The sequence below is a fragment of the Plasmopara halstedii genome (genome assembly GCF_900000015.1).
Source record: "Plasmopara halstedii genome assembly, contig: Scaffold_2956, whole genome shotgun sequence".
Classification (NCBI taxonomy): domain Eukaryota; phylum Oomycota; class Peronosporomycetes; order Peronosporales; family Peronosporaceae; genus Plasmopara; species Plasmopara halstedii.
The window spans coordinates 543,669-556,448 of NW_020189861.1; the positions used below are offsets into that span (position 1 = coordinate 543,669).

At 44.7% G+C, this 12,780-nt stretch overlaps 4 protein-coding genes across 4 annotated transcripts; 2 read left to right on the plus strand and 2 right to left on the minus strand.

Annotated features, from left to right (window-relative positions):
- Positions 1 to 7: 7 nt before the first annotated feature.
- PHALS_06207 (Kinase A-anchor protein Neurobeachin and related BEACH and WD40 repeat proteins) lies at positions 8 to 8,204 on the plus strand (the record flags this gene model as incomplete). The annotated part of the gene is made up of 3 exons (XM_024719454.1): positions 8 to 2,114; positions 2,196 to 7,764; positions 7,838 to 8,204. The coding sequence occupies 3 exons, from the start codon at positions 8 to 10 to the stop codon at positions 8,202 to 8,204; spliced, it is 8,043 nt and encodes a 2,680-aa protein (XP_024584751.1).
- Positions 8,205 to 8,356: 152 nt separating this feature from the next.
- Positions 8,357 to 10,192, plus strand: PHALS_06208 (proton-dependent oligopeptide transporter family; the record flags this gene model as incomplete). Its single annotated transcript, XM_024719455.1, has 2 exons — positions 8,357 to 9,752; positions 9,867 to 10,192. The coding sequence occupies 2 exons, from the start codon at positions 8,357 to 8,359 to the stop codon at positions 10,190 to 10,192; spliced, it is 1,722 nt and encodes a 573-aa protein (XP_024584752.1).
- Positions 10,193 to 10,401: 209 nt separating this feature from the next.
- On the minus strand, positions 10,402 to 10,866 carry PHALS_06209 (uncharacterized protein; the record flags this gene model as incomplete). Its single annotated transcript, XM_024719456.1, has 1 exon — positions 10,402 to 10,866. One exon carries the CDS (start codon positions 10,864 to 10,866, stop codon positions 10,402 to 10,404), a length of 465 nt encoding a protein of 154 aa, XP_024584753.1.
- Positions 10,867 to 12,457: 1,591 nt separating this feature from the next.
- On the minus strand, positions 12,458 to 12,763 carry PHALS_06210 (uncharacterized protein; the record flags this gene model as incomplete). Its single annotated transcript, XM_024719458.1, has 1 exon — positions 12,458 to 12,763. One exon carries the CDS (start codon positions 12,761 to 12,763, stop codon positions 12,458 to 12,460), a length of 306 nt encoding a protein of 101 aa, XP_024584754.1.
- Positions 12,764 to 12,780: the final 17 nt, after the last annotated feature.

Here is a 12,780-nt window from a genome sequence, read left to right on the forward strand (position 1 = left end):
CAGGAGGATGCAGCAGCCTTTACCAGCATTACAAGACAATAGAAGCATATCGACTGAAACTGATATCAATTCTCATCTTGTAGCCGAGACACTAGCAAGTAGCAACGAAAACCCTGCAGAAATGATCTCGTTGTCACCTTCGAAAGCTGCGCACGAGCTGGTACGGAAGGCTATGTTAGCGTGCTTTATGGACTGTTCTTCCAGTGAAAGAAGTCAACTTTTACAAGATGTGCAGACACTCTCACGACAGTTTGCCAAGCATTTATTCCTTCCTACTAATGAAAGCAGCAGAGAAGAAGATGAGAATCAATCGCAATATGTTTTACCTCGCGAACAGGTCGCACCTCCATCTGCATTTTATTGCTTCCATCACAACAGCCGCATGTATCTTCCGATCATTGATTGGAGTGCTTTTCGCGGATTTTCCGTTGCAATGTGGATTAATGTCGACTTTTATAGACCAAGAACGAAGAAAGACGAGGACCTATGCGCCAAATTTTACCTCTTTCGGTTCACTAATGGATCAAATACTCTTGGTATCGAAGCATCTGTGGAGTTTACAGATAATTCAAGTGATAACATGCTGCTTAACTTTAGTTGTGGTGCGGCAGGAACAGGAATAGAGTCGAAAAAGTCGGCATCGATTGCAACAAGTAGCTTGAAGACGCTGGAATGGCGGCGCATTCAGCATAAAGTTAAGCTTAGACGCAATCGATGGCATCTACTTGTTCTTTCGCATTCTTTGCATTATGTCAAAAAGAGTAAAGTGACGTGCTACGTAGATAAGAAGCTGCAGTTTACAGACGAATTGGTGTACCCATCTGGTCTTGTAACCGCATCTAAGTGCACGATTGGAGGTGGTAGAAATGCTTCAGCTAAAGTGGCCAGTGTTACCATGTACCAGGAAGAAATGCCACGAGATACAATTGAGTTAATTTACGGTCTAGGACCGTCTGTGTCATCCTTCAATCGCTGGACTGCAGTGCCTGCACCGTCGAATCGAACAGTGGCTAGTACTGTACTAGGTCAATCATCTCTGAGAATTCCCGAGAATGAAGCGTTCACAGCGTTTTGGAAATTACAAGTCGTATTTGCTTTTAATGCACAGAACGTAGTGAACGAAGACTATGCGGATCTAGGAGTTGAGTGGCTTTGTGAAGGAACAAGTCCTAAACAAAGTGGAAAGTGGCTTACGCTCGAGACAACACTAGGTATATCCTCTGAGATCCAACAACGAACTGCACGTTTAGGGAAGAATACACAGAAGAAGATTTTTGCTGACTTTTCTGCGGCCTGGTATCGATGCGCTGGCATCTCGTCATTGCCTGTGCTGTTGGACTATGTTTGCACTGCGTATGAGAAGACAATTCGAGCGTCAAATAGTTCCGAAATGACGACTACACGTCCGCTTTCTTTAGTTTTAGAGAGTCTGGTCGTCGACTTTTTGTGGATCTGCAAGGGTATCTTGCTAAGTAGTGTGAATAACCAACAGGAAGTTGTGCGGAATTATGTATTCCACTTATTTTCGCACGTGCTGGTGAAACACAGTAGATGTTTGTCCGTCATCTGGACGCCCGGAAGTTTGGTCGTGTGCGTTGAAATGGTGAAAAGTCTGGCTCAACTTATGCCTATGTCGAAAAGGAGCAGCAATGTGGGTGAGAATCATCCAATTCATCCGTCTATTTGGGCTACAAATCCTTTGTTTTCTGCTGGCGTGCGTGCGCTTCTCCTCGATTACCGATTGTGGAGTCACGCAGATTACAAAACGCAATCAATTTATAATCATCAGTTATACGGACTTGCGTGTGAATATCCGCGAGCATTTAACAATTTGCGAGCTGTAACTAAAGTGCTTGAGATTCTAAATGTATTCTATTCTACATCGTCGTCGTCGCATAGCTCAAATGATACGAAATTGAGCCAGAATTCACATCAACTTACAGCGTTGAATGATACGAACCACCACTGGAAACAGCAATGCATACAAACTTTAGTCGAAGTTATTGAAGTGTGTCTGACAAACCAGAGTACGCACGTTCATGAAGTCTTAGAACAAGAATTGATGGAGACGACGTTCGCTCGAGCAAGCAGTTCCGCGGGAAATGGTACTACGGGTGCGCCGGGAAGCGGTTCTGCGCCATCCGCGTCTCCAGCGGCTTCATCGTCATCGTCATCGCCATCCGCTGATCGTAAAGGAGGTGTCTTTAGCATCAATCTTGAGTGTATAACTTGGAGCGACCAGGCTGGAAATTCAGTTGATACGGAGGAGAAAGGATCAAAAATGAGTGTCCTGCACTCCATACAAGTTCGCTTTTCACTTGTTCGTGACATTCGAGCTGTGATCCGATTCTTACTGACAAGCAAAGACGCGGCCGTGTGTACGTCGTTGTTGCTGCTGCTTCGACGACTTGCCGTGTCATTTCGTGATATGCGCTTTGCTTTAATAAGCTCATGTGTCATGGATTGCCTGCTCTATCTCATGCAAGATCGTCGCACTGATGCTGACAGGACCACTCATAGTCATTTGTCGATTCATGTGCGTATGGCGTGCGTACCGTTATTTATTTACCTTCTTGATTGGCTTGAGTCGATTGAAGGGAGGACTGTTTGGTGTGGATTGGAAGAACATTTGCGACTGGTGTTAAACGCACATAGCAATTTTTCTGTTGGGTTTGTGGAACTCATGGTGGAGTTTTACTTTGATCCAGCGTGGCTCTTAGGTGTGCAGCACAGTATTATTATGAACGATCCGTCTAAAAAGGACTCTTTGCTGTTCCCGATCGCATCATCTGCCAGTACGAAGGTGCTCGTATCGAAGGAAAAGGGCAGGCATGACGGAATTGCTGTAGAAATGAGTCCGGATACAGGTGAGCCCAATTCAGGAATTGGTGGACTTATGGAGTGGATAAAACTTACAGCACCATTCACTGGGAAACGCCTTCAATTAACGTGGGAAAAGCGTGCGTCGGTCATCCGACTTATGGCGTTAAGAAATTTATCGAATGTAGGCGAGCAGAGCCCGGCAATTATTGCGGAATCATTTGACGAAGGCGTTAGTGGTATCTTGAGTCTACCATTGACAGGAATTTTACCATTCTTACCGATTTTACTTGGTAATGGCACACCACATTTTCGTGAAAAAGTTTTAATGGACATCAATGTGAAGCTCAAGACGGACGAAGATGTCCAGCAACTCGTTCTATCGATGAACAAAAGATGGGCAGAGGCACTATTGGAGCTATCGCTGACGTGTTCGATTGGTGTTGAGACTGTTCGAGATTGTAGTCAGGAAGAGCTAGATGGCTGTGGTCGAGCGTACAGCATCGATGCGAGTAAAACGGGCGAAGATCTCGTGCTCGACACAATCGTTTCGCTGCTCTGCATGGCGATGGAAAATTCGCGTGGGTGGTCTTCGTTTACGCACTTGCTCGTGGCTTTAAGAAATATTCAATTGAAATACGAATCAGAGTTTAGCGCCTCGACGTTGTCGTCGTTACCACCGCTGACTCAAGTATCTTCATTTGTGCATAAGTCGGAAATTTTTTGTCAGCCTTTCAACTGGCTGTGTCGTGTGGTTGGTATCGTGCTTCAACGGATGGCTCGCAGCCGAACAATATTATCACGGACACTGGCAGAGAATATCCAGCGCGTGCTCTTTCTAGTGCACGAGACGCTATTGACACTGCCAGTCGTAGGAAGTGACAAATACGCGTGGTCTGACGCCCAGCTTTTTTTGTTAAATTCTGTTCTTGAGGTCTGTACTCGTCTGGTTCAAAGTACACATAAACTGCACCGCGTGGGTTTATGTCCTGGGCTAGAGATTCTACAGTGTGCACTACCCTATGTTACCGCAAAGACGATGATGGAGCGTGTAGTAAATCTTCTAGTTCAGATTTTTCAGCAAGAGCTAACGGTAGGTGCAGCGCTACGTGTATACGAGAGCATGCCGACACGTGACGTGTTTCTCCATGCTTTGGTGGACCTACGGCGTGCATTGGTAATTCACAAGAAGGAAGAGTTGCTGAGCTTGTTGCGGGGCTTGACATTGCGAATATGTACGTCCGGATCATTTGATGGCGAATTGGATGGTGCAGGTTTGTCATCGTACGAATTGAGCGCACTCACTGAGCAAAAGGCGGTTGAAGTTGTGCTTGATACGCTAGCACTCGCTATCAATGATAAGGAGTCGCATGAGCGAGAAGATGAGGGTGATCGAGTGCCTTACTTTCCAGTGGCTAGAGAATTACGGACTTTGCAACCGGATACTCGATATCAAAGTCATAAGTGCTCGAGTGCCGAGTCTAAGGACGAAAGTGAGAGGGTTTTGTGGGCCGCCCTGGAAGTGGAAGAAAACAGGATGCTGGCAACATTACGCGATGTCACGAGTCGAGAAATGCAGCGTGTGCTGACAACAACATCTGTGCAGCGCGATCAGAAGTTTAAATGGACGCAAGAGTTGTGGATGAAGCACGAATTTATTTTCCGATCTCAACATGAATATGATGCGTTCAAACATAAAGCACCCGCGACACTTGAGATTTTACAAAAAACTCATGTGTGGCGGCTTGGAGCGTACGAATCGCCCTTTCCATCTCGAGTGCGGCGTACCTTGGACGTTGATTTATATTTAAGTGCTGAAAAAATGCTGACAATGCAAAGTTCGGGAAGAGATGATGTAGAAGAAGTAGAGCCAGCAGTATTGAAACCTCGACAGCCTTCAGGCTCCGTGGTTTCGCTGGAGAAAATGTCTTATTGCTTGGAGATGGGAGATAATGTAGACGATGCGTGTATTTCGAATGAAGTAATTGGAGGGAGCCTACTCGAACGCGTTGGTCGAGTTGTGGCGCAACAGCGTGGAGGGGAGATTCAAGATATTACGACAGATGATGCACAATTTGTAGACACGTACGTGCCTATCACAGACGCTGAGGATAAAGAGACTGAAGCGCAGAACGAACCGCTTGACGATTTACTGGACGAGTACAAACTGGACACGATTCCTACTGTTAATATGGAAACGAACGGAGCGAATATGTCGACGAATGCTTCTGCTGGTTCTTCTATCAAAGGAATGGCTTTTTCAGGTCAAGAGGATGAGGGACTTGACCCTGGTGCTGGTATTGCCGTCGCGCCAGGCGATCGAGTATACGCGAGCATCACGTGTCGCCGTGTCGTACCAGAAGGAATTGTTCAAGGCCGGTTGTCCCTTTGCACCAGACATATAGTATTTGAGCCTCAGCCAGATCGATCCGAGCAGACCGTGCCAAGGGACAGTATCACCAACTTTGACGACACAACGCTTTCTGCATGGTCAAATAGTAGCGTGGATGAAGTTGCACCAGGTCTTCACCGCTGTTGGCGATGGAAATACCGCCATCTCGTTGGCGTATATCTTCGGCGTTACCGCTTGCGAGATTCAGCAATCGAGTTGTTCCTACGCAGTGGAATTTCACACTTTCTTGACTTTCCTCGAACGACAAAGCACCGACGCAATGAATTCGTGCGCGTTTTATATTCATTCCTGCCTCGCAGTACGCCCAAGCAGTGGCCTGGACAGGTAATTCCACACTTGGCCGCCACCACTAAAGCATGGCAAAACGGACAGATCAGCAACTTTGATTATCTCATGGCGCTTAACACATACGCCGGACGAAGCTTTAACGATCTGACGCAGTATCCCGTTTTTCCCTGGGTACTTTCAAACTACCACGATGCGACATTGGACCTGAGCGATTCACAAAATTTTCGCGATTTGTCAAAACCAGTTGGGGCTTTGAATGCGAGCCGACTTGACGAATATTGGGAGCGCTATCATTCGTTTGATGATCCAGTGATACCAAAATTTCTCTACGGATCTCACTACTCGACTTGTGCAGGTGTCGTGCTCTTTTTCCTCTTTCGTGTCGAACCATTTGCAACGTTACATCAAAAGATGCAAGGGGGGACTTTTGACTTACCGGATCGCCTATTCTTTTGTATGGAAGAAACGTGGCGAATGTGTAACTCGCACATGTCGGAAGTAAAAGAGTTGACGCCAGAATTTTACGCGAGTGACGGCACGTTTTTGCGTAATGGCAATAGATACGCATTGGGAAAACGCCATGATGACAAAGCTGTGGATGATGTGCAATTGCCACCTTGGGCAGCAACACCTGAAGACTTTATTCGCATTCATCGTGCAGCACTGGAGAGTGAGTATGTCTCGAGTCACTTGCATTTGTGGATTGATTTGATCTTTGGCAACAAACAACGTGGACGTGCGTCATTGGAAGCGAATAATGTTTTTTATTATTTAACGTACTATGGAGTTGTCGACCTTGACAAGGTGGATGACCCGTTTTTACGAGAATCCATGGAGCTGCAGATTGCTCATTTTGGTCAGTGTCCCATGCAGCTTTTCGCCACGCCACATCCCAAACGTCTCACTTCAATTCGACGGAGTGCTGGCGCGCCAGCAGCTCCTGTGTCTGAGCGACAAAGCCCTACAGCGAGCGATGGCAACTTAAGTGGACTTTCGAGCTCTGTTCCTCGACCGCTTTCCGTTGCTTTTCAAGATTTTTCTCTTATTGCACAGGAAAGGCGTCGACACTGGAGTCCTTTGGCGAGTGTCAAGCCAATTGCACAGAGTGGCATTCGATTGCTAAAAATTTTGCCCGATCGCGTCGTTAGTATTAATGAACTTGGTGTTGTTGAAGTGTACTACTGGAAACTCTTGTCCAAGCCTGTGTCGCCTTCGTCATCGATTGTCGGGTCCTTGTCGCCACATGTCAAAACAATTGCGAGCGACTTCAGTGATTCCACCGACGTCAGTCGAAACAGCTTTTCATCCGTCACAAGCTTGCCACGGGAAAGTGAAGAAGAGACGCTACTCTCCGACTTGGCTGTTTGCGAGGACAACGGAGAGAAATTTTTAACCGAATGTCCGTGGCTTTTAGAAATTGTGCGCGATGATTCGCCATTCGATTACGTCCCGCGGATACCTGTCTTTGACCTGGTCGCGTCGGACAGGCATAACCATCTAAACCAGCGGTCGTGTGGCTTTCCTGTCGTAATGACTGGCAATGGACGCGTCGTTGTCTCTGGCGGAGCTCGCAATGGTGCACTGCATTTTCGTTTGCTGGATCTAGACAATGGTCACGTGATTGGAAAAGCAAGTGTAGTGGGACACAGCGCAGCCGTCACGTGTCTGAGTCGTGATCGTGCCAATTCTCATGGTCCTCACTACATTGGCGTCTCGTCGGTACATGAAGACGACGAAGTTGTTGTGTCAGGGTCACAAGATGGAACACTTGCGCTTTGGCGTCTGTCACGATTAAAACCTGATTTGCTCTTCCGCTTGCCACGTGTGTCGCCATGTCCAATTCAGCTCTTCCGTGGCCACGCGACACGTTTGGTCGACTGTTGTGTAAGTACGTATTTAAATCTGATTGTATCATGCACACAAGATGTTGGAATGGTGCATTATATTCACGAAGAAGGACAAGTGGCGTTCGTTTTTAGACCGGCAGAATCAAATGGTGAATTTGTTCGGGTTTGTCTGTCTATCAAAGGGTACATTCTTGCAATTACGAGTGTAAAACAGTCACAGAATGAGGAAAGACCCCTCGTTTCGAGTATCTATCAGCTATTCAGTATGTCAGGAGTCTTAATTCAAACGCATTGTCTCTCGGGTGAAGAGATTGTAGACATTCAAGTCGCAGCAGAAGGTGATTTAGTCTTTCTGACACTCGTTTCAGGAATCATCCGAATCTGTCGAATCGAAGAGTACGAATACTTTCTTAATGTCTACATAACTCGAATTCGAACATCTGACCTTTGTTTTTAATGTTCATTGCAGCTTTGTGACGGTGCAAGAGTATATCTCACCGACATCGAATGGTTCGATGATCTCTGCGACGTGCTTTGGACCGAAAGAGGCCGTGATTTTACTTGCATCAGGTCACAAAGACGGCACATTGTCGCTTCAGTTACTTCCCGATGCTAGTGGATCAGTGTCGTTTTTGACAAACGTTCGACGATTATTTGGTGTCTCGTCGAAACTCAAGCGTGTTAAAGGTACAGTTCAACATGCTCAGACGCTAGCAATGTCGACATTAGACAATGCTAAGGCTGTCACTAATACAGCACGAGATATTGCTGGTGAAGCGATTGGAGAAGCAAAAGTTATGATGCGAGGATTAATTTCGTATCTTCAAAAAGGATAACCTGTCAGTGTAATTAATTATTAATATTCAAAGTTTAAGATGGAGAATGTCATTTGATCATTGTATAGTAGAAGATTTGTGTAACCATGTCCACGTCATTGGATTTGCCACGTAATTCATTCTTTTATTGCTGAGAGTGCAAGTGTCGGAAAATGGCGCTAAATTCCAGTGAAAAGACCCAATTGCAAGAAGAAACGACAAGTTTGCTACCCTCGAAAAGAAATGAAGCAAGTCGTCCACACTATCGCTCAATCATCGTAAGTGTTTGTTCGTTTATTCTTGTGACCGAGTTCTGCGAACGCTTGGCATATTATGGTCTCTCAGGGTCTTTACCCATTTTTTTTCACCGAAATTTGGGTCTCAGCACGGTATTGGCTACGGAACTCAATACAACTTTCACATCACTTTCGTACCTCACGCCTTTACTTGGTGCCTATGTTGCAGACCGTCATTTAGGTCGATTTAGTACCATAATGCTCTTCTGTTCATTATACATTACTGGACTTGCAATGTGCGTCTTTGCAGCATTACCAGCAGTGTCATCCCTCCCATTATTTATGTTGGGACTTTTTGGATTTGTGGGTTTTGGAGCTGGTGGGATCAAACCAAATGTTGTGGTTTTGGGTGCTGACCAATTTGATGTCACTCTTCCAGCTCAACGAGCAGAAAAAGACAGTTTTTTTAATTGGTTCTATTGGGCTATTAACGTCGGCGCGACATTTAGCTATGGCATTTTGACAAATCTAGCAGTAAATGGTCTCCCACCTTATCTTTCAGCCGATTATGGATTTTTTGCATCATTTGCGATCCCATCTGCTGCCTTTGTGGTGGCTACACTTGTATTTTATGCGGGAAAGCACCGGTATCGTCGTGTACCACCCAAAGGTAGTGCTTTAAGCAAGTTTTTCTCGGTTTTAATTGAAGCGGGTGGACGTAGTTATCGTGGGAAACTTGTACTGAGTGGAGGGGTAGCATTTATCCCAGGAATTGTCCTTACAACGGTGTCATACTTTATTCAAGATGAAAATGTCCACATGGCTATTGCACTGGCAGGAGCTGGCGCTGTAGCGTATGGAACAAGTGTACTCATTCTATCTGGTGCTGCTACTGAATGGCTTTGTTTAGCAATGCGTACAAATGGTGGCACGTTTTCATCACAAGATGTACAGGATGCAACGCAAGTGATGCGGCTAGCACCATATTTAGGCGTAATTATTATATTTTGGGCTGTGTACGGACAAATGACGTCAAACTTTGTCGTACAAGGTTGTCAAATGGATTTGCGCGTACATGGAAGTAATAGCGTATTGCTTTCTTCTGCAATGCTCAATATAGTTGACTCGGGTGTGATTTTGGTCTTTATTCCTATCTTTGACCGAATATTGTACCCATTTTTGACCAAAATAGGAATCTATCCAACATTACTTCGAAAGATTGGAGCTGGTCTTGTGTTTGCATTATTGGCCATGCTTGCAGCAGGTTGGACGGAACATATTCGTAAGCACAGTCCAATGATTCAAGGTGTGGCTTCAAACTGCAGCGCTGCAGGTGAAAATTTGCCTATGTCGACGATCAGTGTCTGGTGGCAAACGCCACAATATGTGCTTGTGGGTATAGCAGAAATTCTGACAAGCATCTCGGCGTATGATTTGTTTTACTCAGAAGTGCCCGAATCGATGCGTAGTGTGTGTCAGGCATTAAATTTGCTCACAACAACGCTTGGGTACATTGTAACGGGTGCGCTCAATAGCATCTTTTCATTTTGGATCACGAGTGACCTTAATGACGGTCATCTCGAATACATTTACTATCTCATGGCTTTACTCGTACTTGTTCTATTGATTGCTTTCGTGGCTGTGTCGCAATCGTTTGAATATCATGTCCCTCCTAAGGGTCTTGACACGGTAACAGGATTCTCACCAGCACTCTCGAGAGCCACCAGAGACTTGCGAAAGAAGCTACAATTTCAACGTAATGGATCGGGATAGGATTTTTTAACAAGAACATAACAAGTCAGCATTTTGTCGTCTTCTATTTCGTAAGAATTCACGTTAAATACCGTAACAATAGACAACGCAGGATTTAAATTATTTACTTAGGCACATTCAAGCTTAACATTTGGTTTTAAAGTTTTCAACTTTCAAATCGCTTCCATCTGAGCGAATGAACAACATTTATATCTCAACTCGAGGGTTTGTCAAAGGAGAAAGTATTGAAGAAGCCAAAGTTCCTCAAGTGCAAGTCTGTTTCGCTCCGTTAACAGCGTTGAGCTCGGTTGAGTCCAACTTGTTGACGAAACATCAAACTCCACACTCGTGGGACTTGTGGATGCAAGTGATTTCTCAAGCTTTCGAGATTTCTCGTAAGCCACAGCATCTCCCACTGGAGCAATAATCGAAGCAACCGGTGGTATCGAGGATGACCAGCCACCCACATTGTTTCCTGAACAATTCGAAAGCTGCTGTCTCTTTATCAATTTTTCTCGCTGCACTTGTCGTTTTTTAGCACGATCATGACGACACTTCATATCACTTCGTTTCTTTGTTCGATTTTGTTGGCTGCGATGATATTCACAAAGTAGTAACAAAGTGCCATTTGCTTTCACAGCTCGAGGATTCGGGCACCGTCCCGTTTTGTAACGACAGCGTGGAGGTGAAGCCATTTGATAAATCTGCATTTATCTCGTCTCGTCAATAGGTTAGAACTTGCGAAATGACCGTCTGTCGCCAAAGTGACACGAAACACGTTTCAGATAAAAAATATTTCCGTGAAACAACTTGCGTGTAATTCCACTTCGTGGTCATGACGGAATAAATAGCTTCGACTAAAGCCGTTGCAACGCATCAAGACGCGCGACGAAAATTGGAAGCGCAAGACTTGGGTCGAAACTTAATTTAGGATTCGCGTTGGGATACTTCTTATGAGGCTACACATTGACATGGTAAAGTCAAGAAATAGTCTAGCCGTTATCCAAGGAGTTTCATTTTGAATACAAAAAGAACGGTGAGAAATCCCAGATTCGAAGATTGTGTGTGTATTGACAAATTGATTTGTTGGAAAGAAGACATGACTACATTAATTTTCTTTTATTAATGACGATCACAAACCGTTTTTATTCTTGTCATTGTAGTCGACAGTCAACGCTTCTTGCTGTATTTAGTAGCGAGCCCAACAACGTACCGGCCTCAGACATTGCAAACTGTCCAAAACGGAGAGACATTAAAAAAGCACGATATTTCAGCGGCAAATAAGCTTTCAAAGGAATCCGCTGATATTCATGTGTGACACTTTACATTTAATGATGCTTCTACAGTAATGCTTTCTTTCTTTTTTTTGAGAACTTCCAGTTGAAGAGAGTTGGCGTTTTGGAGATGTGTCGGTGCCAAAGTGCTACCAAATCTGACAAATGTAGTGAGTCAGCACTTGAAGATTTCTTTACTGCCAATGTAACGGGGCAATACTGTAATCTTGTGTACTTAACCCCTACACATTTGCTACATAGCAGCTTCACTAGCTTTTGTCTATCTTAAGTGCCGATGGGTCAGAGAACTGGCGAAAAAAGATACCAGAAGCGGTAATCGCTCATCTGGCCTACTCCAAATGAAGCCACAGCGCGTTGCATTTGCTATCTTCAATCTAGGAATCGTAAACGAATGGCCATTTACATGTAATGTAACGGGGCTACGCGTACCCTGGTAGCAGTATAAATCTCGGTAAGCTGCCCTCATGGGATACACCGTCAAAGGGTCAGCTTATCAATGAACATCTAAGATTATTCGTGTGCTGAAAATAATTCTTCTTTGGGGAATGCTAGCCGATTGCGATTGCAGCTCCGGATGTCTGAATATGATAAAAACGCTTTCTCACTTGGATCAAGACGGTCGACTTAGAGCAGACGATCACCAAAATTTACTAGATGATAAAATTAACGATGAGAAGATATACACTCAAAATTGAGGTTATTGCTTGACTCTAAAGCACCCTTCTACATCTGATAGCAATCAAGCAGCAGGCGATATCTTTGTTGCAATCTGACCGACGCCGATTTTTGGCTACTGTCAGATTGACGTAGATTCTTGACGACAGCGTCGCGTATGTCGTTGTAGACGACGACCCAAAGCGAGTTCCATTCACTTGATTTATCTAATCGCAAATTGCATAACCACTAAACAAGTTTGGCAATGGTATGCGTCTTCATTAGACAAATAAAAATTTACATCTTGATGAGCTGAACAAGCAAGTTTCAACAACGTTTATAGCATAGGCGAACACATTGATGAGGTGGCTGTAGCGTAGGATTGTTCGCTATAGCAATCATCGTGATTATTCTCGTCGCAATCGTCATCTACAATAACCACAGACGGACATTGCTGAAAAAAACGAAGTTCGTGTTCGACACGACTAAGTCTTTGTTTTTGTAAACGCTCTCGCTTTGTTGTTTGAATGATATTGTCCATAGCACAATCATCAAGTGGTGCTTCATCAATGACATACAAAGGGTATTTTACGCTTTGTGTAGCAATAAGTTCTTCAATTTCGATTTTGTCGTTGATAGGCATAGTGTACTCATTGCAAT